This window comes from Hyla sarda, chromosome 2, assembly GCF_029499605.1.
Source record: "Hyla sarda isolate aHylSar1 chromosome 2, aHylSar1.hap1, whole genome shotgun sequence".
NCBI classification, from domain to species: domain Eukaryota; kingdom Metazoa; phylum Chordata; class Amphibia; order Anura; family Hylidae; genus Hyla; species Hyla sarda.
The window spans coordinates 83,123,141-83,146,186 of NC_079190.1; the positions used below are offsets into that span (position 1 = coordinate 83,123,141).

The window sequence follows — 23,046 nt, forward strand, 5'->3', positions numbered from 1 at the left end:
ACCGACCACAAGAACCTCTCCTACCTCCAGTCGGCCCAACGGCTGAATCCTCGCCAGGCCCGGTGGTCTCTGTTCTTTGCCCGATTTAATTTTGAGATTCACTTTCGTCCTGCCGATAAGAACATTAGAGCCGATGCTCTCTCTCGTTCCTCGGATGCCTCAGAAGTTGATCTCCCTCCGCAACACATCATTCCACCTGACTGCCTGATCTCCACTTCTCCTGCCTCCATCAGACAGACTCCTCCAGGAAAGACCTTTGTTTCTCCACGCCAACGCCTCGGAATCCTCAAATGGGGTCACTCCTCCCATCTCGCAGGTCATGCGGGCATCAAGAAATCTGTGCAACTCATCTCCCGCTTCTATTGGTGGCCAACTCTGGAGACGGATGTTGGGGACTTTGTGCGAGCCTGCACTATCTGTGCCCGGGATAAGACTCCTCGCCAGAAGCCCGCTGGTTTTCTTCATCCTCTGCCTGTCCCCGAACAGCCTTGGTCTCTGATTGGTATGGATTTTATTACTGATTTACCCCCTTCCCGTGGCAACACCGTTATTTGGGTGGTCGTTGATCGATTCTCCAAAATGGCACATTTCATTCCTCTTCCTGGTCTTCCTTCTGCGCCTCAGTTGGCTAAACAATTTTTTGTACACATTTTTCGTCTTCACGGGTTGCCTACGCAGATTGTCTCGGATAGAGGGGTCCAATTCGTGTCTAAATTCTGGAGAGCTCTCTGTAAACAACTCAAGATTAAATTAAATTTTTCCTCTGCATATCATCCCCAGTCCAATGGACAAGTAGAAAGAATTAACCAGATCCTGGGTGATTATTTGCGACATTTTGTTTCCTCCCGCCAGGATGACTGGGCAGATCTCCTTCCATGGGCCGAATTCTCGTATAACTTCAGGGTCTCTGAATCTTCCTCCAAATCCCCATTTTTCGTGGTGTACGGCCGTCACCCTCTTCCCCCCCTCCCTACCCCCTTGCCCTCTGGTCTGCCCGCTGTGGATGAAATTTCTCGTGACCTTTCCATTATATGGAGAGAGACCCAAAATTCTCTCTTACAGGCTTCTTCACGCATGAAGAGGTTCGCGGATAAGAAAAGAAGAGCTCCCCCCGTTTTTTCCCCTGGAGACAAGGTATGGCTCTCCGCTAAATATGTCCGCTTCCGTGTCCCTAGCTACAAGTTGGGACCACGCTATCTTGGTCCTTTCAAAATTCTGTGTCAAATTAATCCTGTCTCTTATAAACTTCTTCTTCCTCCTTCTCTTCGTATCCCTAATGCCTTTCACGTCTCTCTTCTCAAACCACTCATCCTCAACCGTTTTTCTCCCAAATCTGTTCCTCCCACTCCTGTTTCCGGCTCCTCGGACGTCTTCTCGGTCAAGGAGATTTTGGCTGCCAAAAAGGTCAGAGGAAAAAATTTTTTTTTAGTAGATTGGGAGGGTTGTGGTCCTGAAGAGAGATCCTGGGAACCTGAGGACAACATCCTTGACAAAAGTCTGCTCCTCAGGTTCTCAGGCTCCAAGAAGAGGGGGAGACCCAAGGGGGGGGGTACTGTTACGCCGAGCGCTCCGGGTTCCCGCTCCTCCCCGGAGCGCTCGCTTCACCTCCTCCGCTGCAGCGCCCCGGTCACGTCCTCTGACCCGGGGCGCTGCGATCCTGCTGCTAGCCGGGATGCGATTCGCGATGCGGGTAGCGCCCGCTCGCGATGCGCACCCCGGCTCTCCTACCTGACTCGCTCCCCGTCTGTTCTGTCCCGGCGCGCGCGGCCCCGCTCCCTAGGGCGCGCGCGCGCCGGGTCTCTGCGATTTAAAGGGCCACTGCGCCGCTGATTGGCGCAGTGGTTCCAATTAGAGTTATCACCTGTGCACTCCCTATATTACCTCACTTCCCTTGCACTCCCTTGCCGGATCTTGTTGCCTTAGTGCCAGTGAAAGCGTTCCTTGTGTGTCCCTTGCCAGTGTTTCCAGACCTTCTGCCGTTGCCCCTGACTACGATCCTTGCTGCCTGCCCCGACCTTCTGCTACGTCCGACCTTGCTTCTGCCTACTCCCTTGTACCGCGCCTATCTTCAGCAGCCAGAGAGGTGAGCCGTTGCTAGTGGATACGACCTGGTCACTACCGCCGCAGCAAGACCATCCCGCTTTGCGGCGGGCTCTGGTGAAAACCAGTAGTGGCTTAGAACCGGTCCACTAGCACGGTCCACGCCCATCCCTCTCTGGCACAGAGGGTCCACTACCTGCCAGCCGGCATCGTGACACACGCTCTCTGACTGCTCTGCTCTTCGTAGTACAGTAGGGGTTAGGTATATGCCAGCATGCTCTCTGACCGTTCCGCTCGGCACATGACAAGTAGGGGTTAATCATGGCGGCAGGCCTCTGGCTGCTCCGTTCTGCACATTAAACTAAGGGGTTAATCATATGCCAGCGCATTTTCTGGTTGTTCCGCTCTGCACATTACAAGTAAGGGTTAATTATATGCTGGCACGCTTCCTGGCTGCAGGGGCTTTGTCACATACATTCAGCGCATGCATAGCTACGTCATGAAAGTTTGTGATATGTGTTCTCTTTGCAGGTATAAATTAAGATAAAGGGGAGGGTTTCTTTGAGGTATCAGATGATCGAGCACATCATACACGTACTTAATTATTCGTGTCAGGGTGTTTAGGTAGGTTCAGCTTTAGCAGTCTTTACGTATTGGGTGTGTGTTATGCTTAGCATCCTCCTGCCACCCGTGTACACATATAATTATGGGGAGCATATAAAAAAAAAAAAAAAGAAAAATGGTGTTTATGTGAAATTTAGATTGTTTTCCTTAGGTGCTACGGTCCCCATTTAGGCTCTAACCGATCCTCTGTGACAAACACTTCGTCAGCACGGTTGGTCCATGGTAGTTGAAGGGTCACTCAAGGGTACGTGTATATTGTCCTCACGCTCACAGTATATATACTGTACACACATTCGTAGGGTTTATACTGTATTCACGCTCGTGGGATTTGTACTGTAATCACGCATGCAGGATTTATACTGTTCACACGTTCGTAGGTTTACAGTATACACGCTCATAGGGTTTACATTGTACGTATGCTCAGAGGGTTTATACTGTACTCTGGCTGGTAGTATTTATACTGTACACATGCTCGTAGGATTTATATTGCACATACGCTCAAGGTTCATACGGTACACTCGCTGGTAGTATTCATACTCTACACATGCTCATAGGGGTTATACAGTATACTCCCTCGTATGATTGATGCGGTATACACGCCTGCAGGTTTATACTGTACATTCGCTCAGAGGGTTTATGCTGTACACTTGCTGGTAGTACTTATACTGCACACACGCTTGTAGGTTTCATGTCATTCATACGCTCGTAGGAAGCATACTGTACGTAACACTCTCACATACGTACGCTCACAGATCCGCTGGTGCTGTTACATGTTATATCCGCTTGTTACTTTGATACTATGGATAAGTGCTTATTGCCATGGTAGCATTTACAGTGGGCATTTGTTCATATAGTTCGTTTGTATATACGCACACACAGTTCATTCGGTCTATACGCTCATGGTTTCATGCTAATGATTAGTTCATGTAGTTCTCACGTTATAGTGGTTATCGATGCACTCTTGTAGGTGCATTGTGGTGTCTGCAGTGCATATAGTTGCATAGCATTGGGGCACATGCGTTTCTCACTTTAGTGTTTATACAGCTGTTGTGGTCGGGGCCTCATATCTACCATGTCAGCAGGGGATGGGACTCAGTAGTTATTACTGACACGTTTCCTCAGCAACAGCCTCTCGACACACAGGCGGTGTATACTCATTATACCTGCCACGTCTGCAGGAGAGGGGGTACATTGCGTAATTGTTGTTACTGACACGTCTTCAAAACAACGATAACACGACACATAGGCGGTGTATACCCATTATACCTGCCAAATCTGCAGGGGGATATATTACATAATTGTTGTTACTGTACAGTGCGACAGACATCGGATATTTAAATTCATGTGTTGTATTATATATTAGTGCTTAATGCAATTATTTTATTCGTACGGGCCACATGTGTGTACAAGTTGGTCTGTGTATCTGTATATATATAGTTGGTTCAGTGCATATTCGCTCATGCAGTTCATTCTAGCCATACGTTCATAAGTTGTTCGGTGCACGAGCTCAGTTTTGTACATACACCCATATAGTTTGTCTGGGCATATGGTCGTAGATTGTTGAGCATGCGGTAGTGGTGTTAGTAAGGTGCATATGGCCTTTTTGGTCATGCTGGACCTACGTTCATATGGTCATGGTCTGCATAGGGGTCATGCTAGGCTTACATTTATTGTATTCATACTCGGTATACATTCATAGGTTCATTAGGTACATATGTTTTCATGTTTAGTCCATACATCTATGTCTTTGACTCTGCACAGGTTTCATGGTATTGGGCGAACCTGTGCATGGATAATTTGGTGGGTCATCCTTTTTAGATGCGCATAGGTATATATATCGCATACGTATTTATATCTCTGGGGTTCGGGTGGTTATTTGCCTAGTCGACAGGCTAAGTATGGTTACATCTTATCTTGGCTTCAGGTTAGTCACATACTTTGGTACAGGCTTTAAGTTTGGCTGGACCAGTCACGTCTACAGGTCAGTCCGGATACAACCTGACACGACTTCAGGTTGGCGACAGTGTCATTATATACGTCATGTTATTCACCAGTTGGGTTATGCACATGGATATAGCTTTATTTTTTGTTGTTTATTGCCATTTATTTTCGGCCTGTCACGTCTACAGGTCGGTCCAGTTGCAACCTGACACGACTTCAGGTTGGCGGAAACGTCGTTATTGCTCCATAGGCTTACTTAGCATTTGGGTTGGGCATACAGGGACTTGGCTCTGTGTGGTTGGTTTTGTCGTCTCGGCTTCAGGTTGATGTTAGTGATCACGTGTTGGTTGAGTTTCATCGTTATGTTTGCTGCGTTAGTGGTTTCGTTGCCGGTCACATCCACAGGTTGGTTACAGTGGTAACCTGACACAGGTTTAGGTTAGTTACTTGGTGGTCATTTGTGTATGCACATTGGTAGCACTTGGAGTTGTGCATACGGGCATAGGGTTGTTCCCCGTTGAGACTTTTTTCATGTCCACAGCGACAGAGATCTTCTAACACACAGTCTGGAATACCTACACTATGTTTACGACAGACACTCAGAGGATGTCTCAAGTGCATTTTGTTCTTACTTGCATTTTTTGAGTTTTGCCACTTTTCTTTAATCCAGCCCCTCTAGCCGTCAGCCCTGGCAGCTGGCTTAGTTAGTTGGCTAGCTGAAGTCCAGGTAATTCCCCATTGGGACACCAGGACGGCTTAACGCACTGTCCTTCAGTTGTCATGGTTTCCTAAGGTTAGAGGAATTACATGCAGGTGTATGGCCATGTGATTATTTACAGGGATGTAAATAATCACTTATTGAAATTGTATAGCAGATGAATGTTATTGTCAGGTTACTATCATACGGCATTTTCTCAAGTCCCACGAGTGATGCTCAGCTGAGTATTGCAATCTTCGCTTCCGCATGTCAAGGGTCCAATGGGGTCAAGCAGATGCCATTGTTTATGGGGCGGCACTCACCCCAAGTTGTTTGTCAAGCATGTTCGTATTCTTGTTAAATCTTTACAGCAATCCGTCCATTATATCCAGTCATTCCCTTAGCATTAAGCCTGCTGCACCGGTGTCACATCATGGTGTGCCAGCATAAGTGGTTAAGTAATAGGGGTCCTTGGTCACGAGGTTGTTGCACGAGTTAATAGCGCTGTGTTCTCATTATGAGTTTTGCCCTCTATTTTTCAGGTGTACTCCTAGGCGGCAGTATATGGCATAACTCAGACTGCCTAGATAAGTTACAGGATAGTAGGGAACAGGAGTTAGTAAGAGGTTCAGTTAGGTAGGCTCGCTATACGATTGAGCACCGACTACAAGTGTTAAGACTAATTTATTAAGCCTGTATTTGTGGGAGGGGCGGGATTTTGCTATAAGAACCCGCGGCAGTACCTGTGCTTGACGCCGCGGGTTCGTCACGTCCCACCCAACCCTCCCTCAACTTCATTTTTCACGCCATGACTATCATTATACATCAGGGTATGCCCTCTATTTTTCAGGTGTACTCCTACGCGGCAGTATATGGCATAACTCAGACTGCCTAGATGTTTACTTAAACACACTTGCCATTAAAGCTATTAAAACAGTGTTTTCCAAACAGTGTGTCTCCAGCTGTTGCAAAAACTACAACTCCCAGCAGGCCAAAGGCTGTCCGGGCCTGCTGGAAGTTGTAGTTTTGCAACAGCTGGAGACACACTGTTTGAAAACACTGTATTGAAGGCTATGGATACCTTTGAAGAGCATTTTTTTAAATTCTTGCTTTGTACTTTGTACAAATTTTTATGGTGCAAAACACTTCTCCCCTCCCCGATCAGACACTAATTCACTATCCTGTGAATAGGTTATAAGATGTTTAGTACTGGAGTTCCCCTTTAATCCCAAAGCTATTTGCTTCAATTCCAAATACATAATAAGCACTCAGACGGATCCCTCCAAGGAACAGCCCAGGATAAATGCAGCGCACAAGACTTCAAAGGTAAAATGGTTTATTTACCCGGCATGCAACGCGTTTCGCTGGACAACCAGCTTCATCAGGCATGCCTGATGAAGCTGGTTGTCCAGCGAAACGCGTTGCAAGCCGGATAAATAAACCATTTTACCTTTGAAGTCTTGTGCACTGCATTTATCCTGGGCTGTTCCTTGGAGGGATCCGTCTGAGTGCTTCACCTTTGTTGCCAGGAGCGGCTGCCGATCTTCGCCCGTTGAAGGGTTATTCCTCGCTTTCACCATAATTGTACTTGGTTACAGTACAACTATACTCGGTGAGCATTTTTGCTTTTTTCCATCTCCTCTTTACAATGCGTTATCACACTAGGAGCGCTCTCCTTGTCTATAAATACATAATAAGGGTACTAGAGATAAACCTATCATGAAGAGAATGAACTCACCCCTCTGTACAGTTCTCATGACAGGGCAGACAGATCTTGCTCACACTGGCGTACTTGTAGACTGGTCCTTTTTCCCCCATGACTCCATGAGGACATTTGTCCACACAATTTAGACCGTCCCTGTAGTTGGCACACTGTTTGCACGAGTCTGCGCCCTGGCAGAAAAAAAAAGGTTATGATTTGAAACAAATGTAGAAAAGTGTAAGCAATAGTTTAAGGGGGTAGATGGGCATCAGGAGTCAGGACTTACTGTTCCATTGCAGGTCAGTGCACCTTCCACCTTCTGACATTCTGGGTGGCACGGCAAGCAAACACCATCCTTTGCAAACTCTCTGCTATCTCTATACAAAAGAAGCCATGAAAAGCTGTCACACTACAGAACCATACACTGGCAGCCATTCATATTATAAAGATGTCATTGAAAACTAAAAGATTACCCTTGGTATAGGGTACAGTATGGTACACAGATCCCGTCTCGACTAAAGTTCCTGCAAGATAGACACTGCTCCGGTCCTGCACCCCAGCAGCCCTTATCAGAACACAGGGGGTCACATACTTTTCCTTCATTCACTGCAAGATACAAAATATATCTCTATAAGTTATCACTGAAATGTACATATTGGCTTTCCATTTGTAGCTTTTAATATTTAAATTTTATTCATGGTTTGATGAAGATAAATCAGTTTAATATGTCTTTCTTTTGGAAAGATGCCAATGGTATACTACTTTTCACTTTATAATTTATGGCTAGAAAAACATTTCGGTGCCTATTACATTGATCGACCATTTATGTCTACAAAAATTAGGAGCATTATAATGTCCAGAACACAGGCAGTGAATAACCTTTCATAACCCTTAGATCCCATTCACACCACATTTAAGGACTCTGTCACTAGTATACCCACAGTGCAGACATTAAAGGGGTTATCCAGGGAAAAACTTTTTTTTTTTATATATCAACTGGCTCCAGAAAGTTAAACAGATTTGTAAATTACTTCTATTAAAAAATATTAATCCTTTCAGTACTTATGAGCTTCTAAAGTTAAGGTTGTTCTTTTCTGTCTAAGTCCTCTCTGATGACACGTGTCTCGGGAAACGCCCAGTTTAGAAGCAAATCCCCATAGCAAACCTCTTCTAAACTGGGCGTTTCCCGAGACAAGTGTCATCAGAGAGCACTTAGACAGAAAAGAACAACCTTAACTTCAGAAGCTCATAAGTACTGAAAGGATTAAGATTTTTTTAATAGAAGTAATTTATAAATCTGTTTAACTTTCTGGAGCCAGTTGATATATACGAAAAAGTTTTTGCCTGGAATACCACTTTAACTTTAAATGTCTGCACATTCAACAGGATAGAGTAGAAGTGTTTAAACCTCTGGGGCAGATGATGGCTGCATGGAATGCGCAATCGGCACAAGCTCCATGCATTCTCTATGGGAGAACAGGAGATACTTGAGTACAGCACTCATGTTTCTCCTGCGCTGCCATAAAGAATGCAAGGAGCCCCGTTCTGGAGATCATTGGGGGTCTTACCTCTGAAATTAGATGCTTATCCCCTATGCAGGAGTAAACTTTAATATACTAAACTTAGTCTGCTAGTGACTACGTTTGGTATTTTTCACAGATGTACATTAGTCCCTCAAGTTACAATATTAATTGGTTCCAGGACGACCATTGTATGTTGATAATTGGTTCTGTAGCCACCAAAATGTCACCCAAAAAATAGGAAAAAGTGAGGATTAAAGATAAATCAGTAAATAACTAAATAGATAAAGCAAATCTTTACATATAAAAGTAAGAAAGATCTGCTGGGAGCTGTAATCACTGTCTATGTCAGTGTTTTCCAACCAGGGTGCCTCCAGCTGTTGCAAAACTACAACTCCCAGCATGCCTGGACATCCTTTGGCTGTCCGGGCATGCTGGGAGTTGTAGTTTTGCAACAGCTGGAGGCACCCTCGTTGGGAAACACTGGTCTATGTAGAGGACAGGAACTTCTTCAGGCTCCTGTATAGTACACGCAATGTCCTAAAAGAGTAAAATGGAGTCGCCCTCACCTGGTGTCCAAAGGAGCAGCTAACACTGGCATAGGTTAAAAAGTAGTACAGAACATGTAATACCTCCCTTTACTGTAGGGGGCGCTACCAGACAGGAATTCAGTGCATGCACTTTAGGAATACAGGGGGTTTTACCAGTGAATGCCCATTCTGATTGGTCGGTTCTTCCAGCCCGTGACACGTTTCACAGATCTGGACTGTCTGTACATTGTATGTTGAGTCTGGTTTCAAGTTACAATGGTCCAGAAAAGACCATTGTATGTTGAAACTATTGTATGTTGAGGCCATTGTAAGTTGAGGGATGACTGTACTGCTTATGTTAACAGCATAGTCTACCATCCAGTAGTCTGCTACCGCAAATAAAAATAGCATCTTCATTATGGCTTATGTAGCATAAACTCAGGGAAGAAAATACTTACCACAAGTGTCTGGGGACTTGTTATTCTTTATATCAAAGTTCTGCCGTTTTGTTGGGAATAAGGTTTTCCAATTAATAGTGTTATAATAGCAAAGGTTCTCATTTTCGGCAATATAAACTTTCCCAGCACTGATGTCACGTAATGACCGAAACCCCAGAGATGTCACATTGCTGTTCTTCATCACAAGAAGTGACACCCCACGTCTACAAAATACATATGAGAGATCAGGACTATTGTCAAAAACACAAAACAAGAAAAGGAGAAGTAATACAGAAGTAGAATATCAAAGGTATGACAGTAATATGCATATAAAACACCTTATGGACACCATAAATTAGTGCTGACGTTTAGCACATTAACTACTGGTAATGAACAACACTATACACTATGCTTGAAGGGAACCATCCAGAGCTCCTGACAATTCTGACTTCTTAATAAAACCAATGGATACTGCTTAAAGGGGTACTCCGCCCCTGGCATCTTATCCCCTATCCAAAGGATAGGGGATAAGATGTTAAATCGCCGCGGTCCCACTGCTGGGGACCCCGGGGATCGCCGCTGCGGCACCCCGCCATCATTACTGCACAGAGTGAGTGAGTTCGCTCTGTGTGTAATGACGGGCGATACAGGGGCCGGAGCAGTGTGACGTCACGGCTCCGCCCTTCATGACTTCACGGCCCGTCCCCTTAATGCTAGTCTATGGCAGGGGGCGTGACGACTGCCACGCCCCCTTCCCATAGACTTATATTGACGGGGGCGGGCCGTGACATCACGAGGGGCGGAGCCGTGATACATTTCCTGCAAAGCTTAGCTTGATCTGCTCATCCTTTCAACTTTATTAAGTCTTTAGGGGGACATTTAACTAACTGTGGCGTTTTAGTGCGGGCATGTTAGTAAAGCTCCGCCCATTTTCGTTCCGCTTGATTTACTAAGATGTGCACGCCTCTTAGTAAATAGCGGCGCCTTGGCTGCCCTTGCCAGGGGTGGCATATATTTCTACTACATTTGCAATGTCCATACAAGGCAGAGCCCCCTTCCAGCCTCCTTTATCCCTCCTTCATGCCCCCCATGGCGCAACCGGCGTACATGCCCCAGTATTGCTATTTTTCCCTCATAAATGGCAATTTGCTTGAAAATTGCCATTTATATGCCAAAATTAGTGACATCTGGATCCCTGGCATGGCTTAATAAAGTATATATACATATCCTTGTATAAAAACAGACAGAATATACTTACATGAGTGTCCGACCACCAATGGTAGTGAGGCTGGAGAAGACACTGAAGTCATTCATATGCTTTGGCCATGACTGGATGTTTAGGTATCCTGTGGGAGACATGTGGTCAGTTTTAAAAGAACAGGGCATTCTTCTCATACTCCATAACTTTTATCCGGTATCTCAGTGGACTTCCTCCTACCTGTTATTTCTTGCACTGTTCTAAAGACATTGAGTTTGTTGGGGTCCAGAGCGGTGATATTCATAAACTCATCCCTAGAATAAAGCATACATTCAGCCAGAAAATAGGAGAATTACATTAAAATACCTGAAATGCTGATCTTGCTTCTGGTATGAATATTACAGCTAAGAATACAACTTTACATTTTACAACCAGCAGTGCTACCTGTTACTTTGAACACTAACCAACAATGGAGGCCTACAAGAATTCATTATAGCTATATCTGAACACCTCTCCACTTATAAATGTGCAAAAACATTCTGAAACCATCCTAAATCTTTACAAAGTAATTGATTCTTGTCTTCAAATCAAAATAAAGTTCGGAAGATGAATCAATGTTTTGAAGTATACCAGTGGCCCAATTCTGTAACCCTATTACGATTTAAAATGTCAGCCATAGAAGATCAAGTCATTCTGGCTTAGTGGCCAAAATATAAACCTGCACCAAACCAAACCAGGTCAATCGGGTAGGATTTTTATTAAACTTAACAATATTGTTTACCTCAGAATAAGCTGATCAGTCTACTGAATCATTTTTGCTTATTCTTCTGCAACTATTAACTGCTATACATATGCCACCCAAAAATAGACCAAAGATTTAGATGAATTTAAGAAAAATATTAATTATATATTGAAAAAATACAAAAATAAATATGTGCAAAGAATGATGAGTATTTGTTATACTATTACTCCTGAATGGAATATTAATATATGAAATACAGTTTTCTCCTTACCCATCTAGTCCAATGGTAAGGAAGTCCAGATTGCCCAAGATCTTGGTGCAGTTAATAAATCTATCAATGTTATTGGAATCTACAGTCTGGTATTTATTACCGGTTCCTTCACATGCTGGAAAAAAAAGAAAGAATATTAAGAGTGAACTAGACACATCTGCAAGCAAATCGCAATCTTGTTTGTATCATATTCCTTTTAATGGTCTAGTCACACGTCCAGTATTCTGCGCAGATTTGATGCGCAGCATCAAATCTGCGCAGAATACTGTACGTGTGAATAGACCCTAAAGGGAAATTTTTGGCACATTAGTTGCATTAGACCAGAGAAGAAGAATCAAACAGGTCTGACATTGGATTGTTCAACTTATTATAAGAATAAAACATTTGATACAACATGATAAAGCATTAGGATCAAATACCATATGACATCATTATCATACGGTATCCCCAGACATAAAGGGTTACCTTTGGGACAAAGGCCGGAACATGGCTCACACATCTTGACTCCATTTTTTGTCACTTCCATCTTGTTGCTGGGACATGAACGAACGCAGGAGTTCTGGTCGATCACAAAATTATCTAAACAGCAGAAAAATAACATTAGTGCAGGATACAGGTGTAACGAGAAGAATTCTGACGGTACATAAAAAAAATCTTCAAAAAGTTTTTCTCTTTATACATATATTTTAAACATATGTTTTTAAAGGGGACATGTCATACTGACCATGTACCCTTTATGAGGACACCCTTTTTCTCTTTCCTGTGACTGTCCATACATATATAATGAATTGGTAGGGTCAGCCATTAATACATACGGGGGCAGCTCTTCACACATGATCCTCCGTACTGGAATTTAGCATCAGGGCCATGTTCCATTTGACCGGTCAGAGCGTTGTAAATCAGCTGAGAACATCGTGAGACACAGGTCCCATTATCATTGAAGTTCCGACATGACTGTAAGTGAAAGACAGTTATGAATATGGGAAAGTGTTGAACGTGGGTTAGAAGAGATGCTTGTAGTACGATTCACTGAACATCACTCACAAAGCACTGGGTGTTTAGAGAACCTGTGCAGCCCCCCGCGCACTCGTCATGGCAGCATTCAGCGGGGGTCTGTCCATAGCAACGTCCATTGCACTGCTCTGCACAGATGTTCTTTGTCACTGCATGAAAAGATATTTTTATTAAATATATATTTAGCAATGTCTAACAAAAAGTATGCCACAGCAGCAGCTATACCATTTTTGTTACTACTACTAGAATGGTACTTACCTTATGGCAAACCTATACGAATGGTAAAACTATATATTAGAAATGACTAAATTACCTCTATTATCAGAGCTCTGTCCATTGGAAGGCCCTACTGGACACTTCCAAACTCATATAGTATTAGGAGAATATAGTATTTTAGATCACTGGCAACCAATAAATTAATTCAGTCAATTAAGTCAGGCTTCCTGAATATATGACTTAATTTCCTCAATGATGTCAACATACAAAAGGAGCATCATATGTGAGAACAACATTGTCATATGCCATTATTGTTTAAAGTAGTAGTGCATTGAAATATAACTTATCCCCTGGGGGGGGGGGGGGGGGTCTTACCGTTGGGACCCCCTTTGATCCCCTTCCGGCAGTAGATTGCCGGAAGCGGTCGCCCTCGACCCCCACAGGTAGCTGTGGCCGATGTATTTCTATGGGATACATGGTGGGAGCGTGCCGGCCACCGCTCCATTCGGGGTCGGCACACCCCCTTCCAGCTGACTACCGTGGCACCATTCAGGAGATCGCGTGGGTCCCAGCGGTCGGACCCTCCACGATCTATAACTTATCCCCTATTCTTTGGATAGGGGATAAGTTATATTTCACTACAGAACTCTTTTATAAATGTCATATGAATAATGGATACTTAGCCTTTTTATAAATACTTAAATATATATAAAATATTGTTACCAGCCTTTGATGATAACAATGAAAAAGTTAACACTTACATTTCTGACAGTCTTCTTCTCCTGGTCCCCAGCACTTCCCAGTGCAAGATGGATGACAAGGTTTACCTGCAGAAAACAACAATGGTTCAGCTATATCACGCAAAGAGTAGTAAAAAAGTATTTTATATAATAACCACTGATCTGATTGCATCAACATTGCATCACATCAATTATAACTCTCTCAGCAAAAAGGGGGTCAAGTTGTCCATTGAAACCAGAGTTCAGCCTTCTAATATGTAGAACAAAGATGATACCTAGCACTCACCAGTAATGCACAGTGAAGATTTATTATGCCATAGTGTAGTACAAGGACGCGTTTTGGCGTGGGAGCCTTCCTCAGCTGTCTGCTTACGCAGACAGCTGAGGAAGGCTCCCACGCCAAAACGCGTCCTTGTACTACACTATGGCATAATAAATCTTTACTGTGCATTACTGGTGAGTGCTGGGTATCATCTTTCTTCTACCTATGGCTTTACCCTACCTCAAGCACCACCGCAGATTCCACGGAAGTGCCGACATATCCCTATATCAGCCTTCAAATATGTCCTGTGGTAAAATAGCAATAGCAATATGGAGGACTATGTTGCTAATGCTGTTGGAATATGTTCAACAGGTTTGTTGCAACAATTTCTAAAGTTGAAAATCCGTTCAGTATGGCAAAGGTTGCATTCGCACTACCGTTGTCCCTTCTGTTGTTCTGCTCAGTCACTGGAGCTGGACACTGGTATATCCGCTGCATGATGGACAACAGCACTCCCCGACTTTCATGGAGTCCATCAGGTTTCCGCCATGGTGTTTGACATTTCACCAGACAAAATAGAGCAGTATGCTGTACTATTTCGTCCAGTATATTGGATGGAACTTTCAATGGAGGCACCCTCAAAAGAGTCTCCAATAGTTGTGTAAACCAAGCTTTATTAGAGATGTCTCTGCATAATTTTTCAAACTAAATCTGCCATGAAGGCTTCCTTCACACTGCTGTTAGCACACGGCAGTGTGACGGCCATCGGGGGAGCTGGGGAAATAACGGGAGAAAAAAAATACTGCTTGCGCCGTCTTTTACTTCCGCCCAGTTAGAAAATAACGGCGCCCGTAGGACCCTATTATAGTAAATGGGATCCATAGGGATCCATTATTTCCCAGTTGTGCCCTGTCCCTATAACGGCTGTTATAGGCTGAAAAAAGAGCCTAATGCCATTTAGGGATGGGGCCCAATGGAAGTGTGAAAGTAGCCTAAGTGCCTTTTATTAAGGGTGATTATTGGCTGAATGGACTAATTTTTGCCCAATGTAAAACACTCAGTAATCAGCTGACAAACTGGCAAACACTTGTTTGTTGGGATCGTGCAGCCCTTTAAATCATTGTGTGCCGAAAGAACATCTCCATGGCTGTACAAACAATCTAGCGATCATTTGGGCAATTCTTTATGAGCAATAATTGAACCATGTAAAGGCTCCAGTGCTGATCAACTTAATTGGTGCTTGTTAGCAAATAAACGAAGCAAATAAATCCGGCAACTCACCGCAACCATAGGTATTCAGCGTGGTGCGGCCGCCATGGATGTCCGGGATGGTGCGGGAAGTTCAGAGGCGACGAACCGGTAGGTTTCGTGCAATAGCACTTCTTCCGGCCTTGAGGCCAGAAGAAGCGCTATTGCACGAAACCTACTGGTTCGTCGCCTCTGAGCTTCCCGCACCATCCCGGACATCCATGACGGCCACACCACACTGAATACCTATGGTTGCGGTGAGTTGCTGGATTCGTTTGCTTATATGTGTTTCTGGACGTCCAGGCATCACCATATTTTCAGCATTTTTTTGTACCGATTCATTCCATAGACTTCCATTATATTAGCTGTGTTAGTTAGGTGCCTCCTATTTTTGTCTTGCTTATCCTGTTAATCGGTGCTTGTATATAGTCGTGTTGTCTATGGGTGTAAACTTAGCCTTATAGATGTTAGAATTAGAAATGTAAGTCTCTTAGTTGTCAACACAACTACATGCCCCATACAGAACAGGCAGATCAATTGCCCTGGAGTAACATACAGGACCAAATGGTACTTATTTGGGGATGCCCCTAAACTGTTCAGGCTCCACACCTTTCTATGAACTCTTCAAACAAAAGTAAATTGTGACTTAGTGTGGCAGCACTACACTAACCAGCTGATGCCAGTTACATTTCTTTTAGGGTTATTACTGTGTTTTAATAATAAAAAAAAAAGACTTGTGTCTTGTAAAGTGTTTACATTAAAGCAGAAATATGGCTGGCCTCTAGAAACAGGATAAGGATGGCAGTAGGTTTGCCAAAGCAGGGTTTATCTTGGCTCCTAGATGGCATGAGCTAATATTTGCTAAAAGGGTTTGTAGAGCTGAACTATATGGCACCTAAAACAAATTTGTGTTTGTCACCACAGACATATATGGGGAGTTACACATAATAGGCATAAGAACAGTGACGTCTTATCATGATCACTGACAATAATAGAGATGTCACACTATAGTAGAAGATGGGATAAGGTAAAGTGCAGAATATGCTGCATACATTGAATTCAGTCCATAGCAGGAAATGCTCATGTAGGCTCTATAGCTAACAATGTACTAATCCACTATAAATACTTAAAGGAGTAGTCCAGTGGTGACTCAGTGGTTTACAACTTATCCCCTATCTTAAGGATAGGGGATAAGTTGCAGATCGCGGGGGGTCCGACCCCTGGGGCCCCCCGCGATCTCCTGTACGGAGCCCAGGGAAGGGGGCGTGTCGACCTCCGCACGAAGCGGCGGCCAACACGCCCCCTCAATACAACTCTATGGCAGAGCCGAAGCGCTACCTACGGCAATCTCCGGCTCTGCCATTGAGATGTATTGAGGGGGCGTGTCAGCCACCGCCTCGTGCGGGGGTCGACACCCGCTATCTCGGCGGAGAGCCGGGGCCCCGTACAGAGAGATCGCGGGGGGCCCCAGCGGTCGGACCCCCGCGATCTCAAACTTATCACCTCCTTTAAGATTGTGAAACCATCTGGAGCATTCCAGGAAAGGTAGTCACTGGTAAAGTGAAAGACAAACGCTCAGGTGCAAGAAGACATCCAAAGGTTATAAAGCTATAGGTGATATCAGCTCTCTATTCCAAATGGAAGGAAACAAAACTAGACTGTCAGAACAAGCATTAATGCATACGAACCCTAAGGTTTTGTTCACACACAGCAATTTTAGGGTAATGTTTTAATGCAGATGAATGGCCGTCAATGCAATACAAGGATGGCTTAAAGGGGTACTGCGGTGGAAAACTTTTTTTTTTTTAAACAAACTGATACCAGAAAGTTAAACAGATTTGTAAATTACTTCTATAAAAAAAAATCCTTAATCCAGTACTTCCAGTACTTATCAGCTGCTGTATACTACAGAGGACATTCTTTTCACTTTGGATTTCTTTTCTGTCACGACCACACTGCTCTCTGCTGACACCTCTGTCCATGTCAGGAACTGTCCAGAGCAGGAGAAAATACCCATAGCAAACATATGCTGCTATGGATAGAGGTGTCAGCAGAGAGCACTGTGGTCGTGACAGAAAATAATTTCCTCTGTAGTATACAGCTGCTAATCAGTACTGGAAGGATTAAGAATTTTTAATAGAAGTCATTTACAAATCTGTTTAACATTCTGGCACCAATTGATTAAAAAAAAAAATTAAAAAATAAAAAGTTTTCCACCTGAGTACCCCTTTAAATCCAACAGGACCAGATTGTACTGGGCAAACCTCAGGGGCTGGCTTCATGCTAGAATCACTTTAAGGTGGCCACACATATAGTCGGAAATTTGTCCATGGGGGGAGTTCAGACTCTTCTTTCATGATAAATGTTGGAGGAGAACTGGACATGTTGGATTTAAACATGTTTAATCCTTTGTTCTTATGGTAGAGGAGGCACCGTCTGAGGTGTCTGGCCCACTGAAAACACATGCATGCATGAGTATAATGGGGAAATGGGAGGAAAAGCTGTGTTGGCCAACAGCTGGATAATGTGTATGGTCAGCATTAAAAAAAATTCGTCTAGACTAAAACCTTCACCATCTGAGGCATCAATAATGTAATATTTGAGTGAAAATACTTTTATACAATTTAAGCCTATGACACACCATTTTTGAGCCTTATTTTCACCCATTTTTTTTGTTCACCCAAAGTTTTTAAAGACTACCTGTCACCAAGCTAAACTTTTAATACATTCTTCCTTATGAAATTATAAGACACTTTGCTATTTACTTGGTGTTAAAATTCATAACCTTGATATGTTTTTATGTGACTGAAAAAACGTCCACTAGGTGGCTCTGTTCTGTTCCCTGCGCAAGTCAAACAGTTAATTTGGGCTCCTCCTCCCCTAGCAGGAGACCAAACTCAAGAAGTGAGTGCGGGGCATGGCGAGGCACAGCTCTCGCAGGCTGCAGTGACGTCGTGCCTGCTGGGGAACGCCCACTTTCTCCTGCCGAGAGCTCACACAGCGTGAGCAAGGGGAAAGGTATGATACACAGCTTTTTAAAACTTGAAAAAATATTTAAGGGCAGGAGGGGTGTTAGGAGTAGTTAGGGAATATAATCTGAGTTAGTTTAGAAAATATGGTTTAATGACAGGTACTCTTTAAGCCTTTATCTTTGGTTTTGGTTAGTTACTTCAGCCATTTACAGCTCAAAATGAGGCTCACAAAGCATTGTGTAAACATATCCCAAGAGTACTACTTATGCACATAAATATGGTAAATAGAATAGTAAATTAGGGTGCTGGATGTTTTTTTTTTTTTTTTCTATTACAACCCAAATTCTGAAAATCCCTCTCTGGACCCGTCCTATGCTGCTGACTTTTGGCCTTCTCTCCTTCATCTGTAAAATCTTTAAACGTTCCATCTACTTTCCCCTAACCCACCAAGTCTCTACTGACTTTCTTACAATCTGGTGATTTTGACATCTAACTGCAACAGCAGCTATTCTCTTTTGACTCTTCTGGATTTCTGGATTCGACACTGTAGATCAACATTTCCTCCATAGTGTTCTCCGCTCTATTGGCCTAAAACCAAGGGAGATATATTACTGCTCTTGTAACGCCGAGTGCTCCGGGTCCCGCTCCTCCGCCTGAGCGCTCGCAGCGTTCTGATCTTGCTTGCAGCGCCCCAGTCAGATTCGCTGACCGGGAGCGCTGCTCTGTGTCCCCCGGCGGGGATGCGATCCGCGCGGCGGGACGTGCCTGCCCGCGGGTCGCATCCTGTTCCATTCACCTGCCCCGTCCTCCTGCTCAGTCCCGGCGCGTGCGGCCCCACTCTCTAGGGCGCGCCGGGTCTCTCAGATTTAAAGGGCCAGTGCACCATTAATTGGTGCCTGGTCCAATCAGTTTCCAATCACTCCCTACACATATAAACCCACTTCCCCTTCCTGTCCTTGCCGAATCTTGTTGCCCTAGTGCCCTGAGAAAGCGTTTTGTGTGTATCCCTAGCCTGTGTATCCAGACCCTTTGCCGTTGCCCCTGACTACGAACCATTGCCGCCTGCCTTGACCGTTTGCTACGTCTGACCTTGCCTTCGCCTTATCCTTGTGTACTACGCCTGTCTCAGCTGTCAGTGAGGTTGAGTCACTATCGGGGGATACGACCTGGGAGTTACCGCCGCAGCAAGTCCATCCCGCCTTGTGGCGGGCTCTGGTGAAAACCAGTAACTTCTTAGAACCGGTCCCCTGGTATGGCCCACGTCATCGCCTCACTGACACAGAGGATCCACTACCCGCATACTAGTCCGGTTCCTGACAGCTCTCCCTTGAATTTCTTTCTACCTCTCTAACTGCTTGTTCAGTGCATCACTTGCTAACTCTTCCCCTTACTGTTGGGGTTCCCCAGAGATAAGCCCTTGGTCCATTTCCCTTTTCTCTTTATATAGTCCCTATTAGTCAAACTATTTGGTTTTCATTACAATATCTATGTTATTGACACCAGTTGGATCGCTCTTCCTCTATATTCGTCCTGAACTACTCCTAAATGCCAGTGACTGTCTGTTGCTGTCTCCAACGTCATGTCTTCTCTAAGAATCTATACACTGTAGCCACGAGGTAGCCATGGAGAGCTGGTCAGCAGAGACCAGGCATAATGCTCTGCACTTTTGCCCCTTAATTTCAGCAATTGGTGAGGGTCTCAGCACTCGTACCACCACTGATCAAAACTTATCACTGAATGTCATAAGTTTTTAAAAACTCAATTTTTTTTCCAAATTTCTTCATTACATCTCCTTTCTCATCTGAGTCTATAGACCGTTTTACATGAGCAGATTATCGGGCAAATTAGCGCTGCTAGGAATGCTCATTCATTGGCTGATTGAATCTTTTGTGCGGCCATTTAAATGAATGTTGTCGGCCACACATCACACTATGTAAACAGGAGATGTGCGACAATAATAAACTTAAAGGTCTTGAGAGCAGGGTCCATAATTCCTGTTGTACCTTTCCCCACTATTTACTTATAGCAGAGAGCAGAACCCTCTCTCCAATTGACAGAACGGTTACTAATACATAGTTGTTACTAAGTAATGTCTGATTCTGTCTGAACATGTAACCTCTGAATTATAAAATGCTGTGTAACATATAAATAAAGATTGTTATTCTAATGACATTATTACAGGACCCATCCATCATAATATCTTTGAGGAAGTAGTAAATGACAGTGTTACAATCGTGACAATAGTTACAGTGCTGATACCTGTCACTGTCGTTTATCTCTTGGTGTCAGCCACTTGTTTTCTATATACTTAGCGTAGACTTATGCTCCAGGTCATTGTGGATGAGGTCAGTGCTTTCTAGTAACGGTAATGTGATAATGAACACCCTTACATCCCTTACATATATAGTCTTCTTAATGAATAGCTTGGCTTAGCATAGCATAATATACTTGAAAATAAAGGAGAGTATAATTGTGTTCTAGTAAACTACACAGTGGATGATGTCTTGCGTATTTCATATATTTTTTTATTTTTTGCCATGGAGGGCTCACAAAACACTTAATCCTGTATCTCTGGCTCTTCCATAGAGATACATAGAGAGGGCATGTCGGTCGCCACTTTGTGCAGGGGGTCAACATGCTTAGTTACTGGGGAGAGCTGGGGTACAGTGCAGGAGATCATGGGCTGGGGTCCCAGAAGTCGGACCCACGCAATCAGACATGTATCCCCTATCCTTTGGATAAGGGATAAGCTGTCCTGCACCATAGTACTTCTTTAACACCCTACAGCAGTGTTTCCCAACAGTGTGCCTCTACCTACAACTCCCAGCATGCCCAGACAGCCTTTGCAACACTTGGGGGCACACTGGTTGGTAAACGCTGCCCTACAGACCATGTCAACTGGGGTAGTTGACACTTAAAGGGGTACTCTGCCAAAAAAAAAATCCAAAGGATAAGTAATAAGATGTCTGATTGTGGGGCTCCCGCCACTAGGGAACCTTGCGATCTCCGGGCTGGCAATGGCAGCGTCTGGAACACAGAAGCTTGAAGCTTCCGTGTTCATGACATCACGCCACACATAGCCGTCATGCCTCCTTCCCATACACATAGGCATTGGATAGGGGATAAGATGTTTTTCGGCGGAGTACCCCTTTATGGTCTATTCACACGTGCGGTATTCTGCGCAGATTTTCTGCTGCAGATTTCAATGTAAATTGAATGACCGAACACAGCTTGAAATCCTGCGCATCAAATCAAGAATAATACTGTACGTATGAATAGACCCTTAAGGGTGAATTTATGAAAGCTTGCATGACAGTTTTCCAGTGTAAAAAGCCTTATTTTGCTTAAATAAATAAATAAATTCAATAAATAAATAAATAAATAAAATGGTGACTTTTCTCCGATTTAATCACTTTCCCATTTTCCCCTCCATATGGGCATGGGCATGGCTTAGTATAAATTAAAGAAAAAAAAAATTCCTTAAATATTTAAGTCCATTCAATAGGTGACATACAAACCACACAGCAAAAGTAAGCAAATTATTCATACATCGCAAGATGATTTGATTAATTTTGCGCAATCGAAACTGGCCTAAAAAATGAGAAAGTGCAAGCTTTCGAAAAAGTAATGAAAAAGTTGCAATAATAAATGCCCTTCCCCCATGGGTGTTTTATCATGGGTGAATGAAATATGTTCATAAAATAGGATTTCAGTGATTTGCTGTTCTATGTAGCTTCGATGGTATAAAGAAAGTAAACAGAGGTGTGTAGAGACCGTGTAGATTTTCATACACATTCGCCCAGGTTCCTGACAACCAAATACACCTTTTGTATAATTCAGTAATATATGGGGTGGAGGTTATTTCCCTCGACACCTAGCCCTGAATATGAAGATTTGCACGTTTCTCTATTGAAATCTTTACCCGGCCAGTTTTAATCTTATTGATAAGACATTTGGACTTGGGCCAAGTAACACTGCCAAGTTCTGAAGAGTAATGGCTGCAGACACTTCAGGGATACATAGTAACCGGCTCAGTGTTGTGTATAAACTTCTCATCTGAACCGTTTCCATTTTTATTCAAACGGCTGTAACTGTGGCCAGAAACATGTGTATCTAGCCAAACAAGATATTCTGTTTCTAGAGATATCAGGAAAAAAGGATATTTAGGCTGGAATCACAAAAAGCTAATTTTGTTTCAAAATTTTTGGGTACTTCCATCTAAATAGGGGTTCTTTCCGATGAACAGGACAACTGCATTTTTTTTTATTTTTTAGGAAAATCTGCCACATATTAATCCTTCCTATAAGGCTCTATTACACAGATAGTGCCGTGAGTAATGGGGCCAGCGATCAACTGAAGAAACAGCAAATGCTCATTCGTTGGCTGATTGCAATGTTATAACCTGTCAAAATCATCATCCATTAGCCGCATACTGCCCTGTGTAGTAGGAAAAGTGCGGCCAACGACTGATGGCAGCAAAGGGCCCTCCCTGAATAATGCTCAAATTGTGTAATAGGTTCAGTAAATGGGCATCAGTCTATGAGATTGGTGCTTGTTTACAGCGCGGGTCAGACTGTGTAATAGGGCTCTTAGTTTTGCTTTGTTGGTTGTAAGGATAAATGGAGTCTTCTTCCATTTAGTGAATGTATAACTTCGATGGGATTCACACGGTTAAAGGAGTACTCCGGTGGAAAACAATTTTTTTTTTCAAATCCACAGGTGCGAGTGAGTTAAACTGATTTGTAAATTACTTCTATTTAAAAATGTTAATCCTTCCAGTACTTATCAGCTGCTGTATGTTCCAGAGGAAGTTGAGTTGTTCTTTTTTTTTTTTTTGTCTGACCACAGTGCTCTCTGCTCACACCTCTGTCTGTGTCTGTTACTGTCCAGAG

The 23,046-nt window shown here is 43.6% G+C and overlaps 1 protein-coding gene across 4 annotated transcripts in view; it reads right to left on the reverse strand.

Moving 5' to 3' along the window:
• The window catches only part of ERBB3 (erb-b2 receptor tyrosine kinase 3), a 130,833-nt gene that overhangs the window by 25,866 nt on the left and 81,921 nt on the right, over window positions 1-23,046 (reverse strand). For all 4 annotated transcript variants that reach the window (XM_056562320.1, XM_056562321.1, XM_056562318.1 and 1 more), the window contains exons 5-15: window positions 13,694-13,759; window positions 12,747-12,865; window positions 12,518-12,656; window positions 12,168-12,281; window positions 11,703-11,817; window positions 10,930-11,003; window positions 10,750-10,837; window positions 9,513-9,715; window positions 7,478-7,610; window positions 7,291-7,381; window positions 7,041-7,195 (exon numbers count right to left, since the gene is read on the reverse strand). In XM_056562320.1, the coding sequence (XP_056418295.1) occupies window positions 7,041-7,195; window positions 7,291-7,381; window positions 7,478-7,610; window positions 9,513-9,715; window positions 10,750-10,837; window positions 10,930-11,003; window positions 11,703-11,817; window positions 12,168-12,281; window positions 12,518-12,656; window positions 12,747-12,865; window positions 13,694-13,759 (1,297 nt within the window). The remainder of the gene's footprint in view (window positions 1-7,040; window positions 7,196-7,290; window positions 7,382-7,477; window positions 7,611-9,512; window positions 9,716-10,749; window positions 10,838-10,929; window positions 11,004-11,702; window positions 11,818-12,167; window positions 12,282-12,517; window positions 12,657-12,746; window positions 12,866-13,693; window positions 13,760-23,046) is intronic.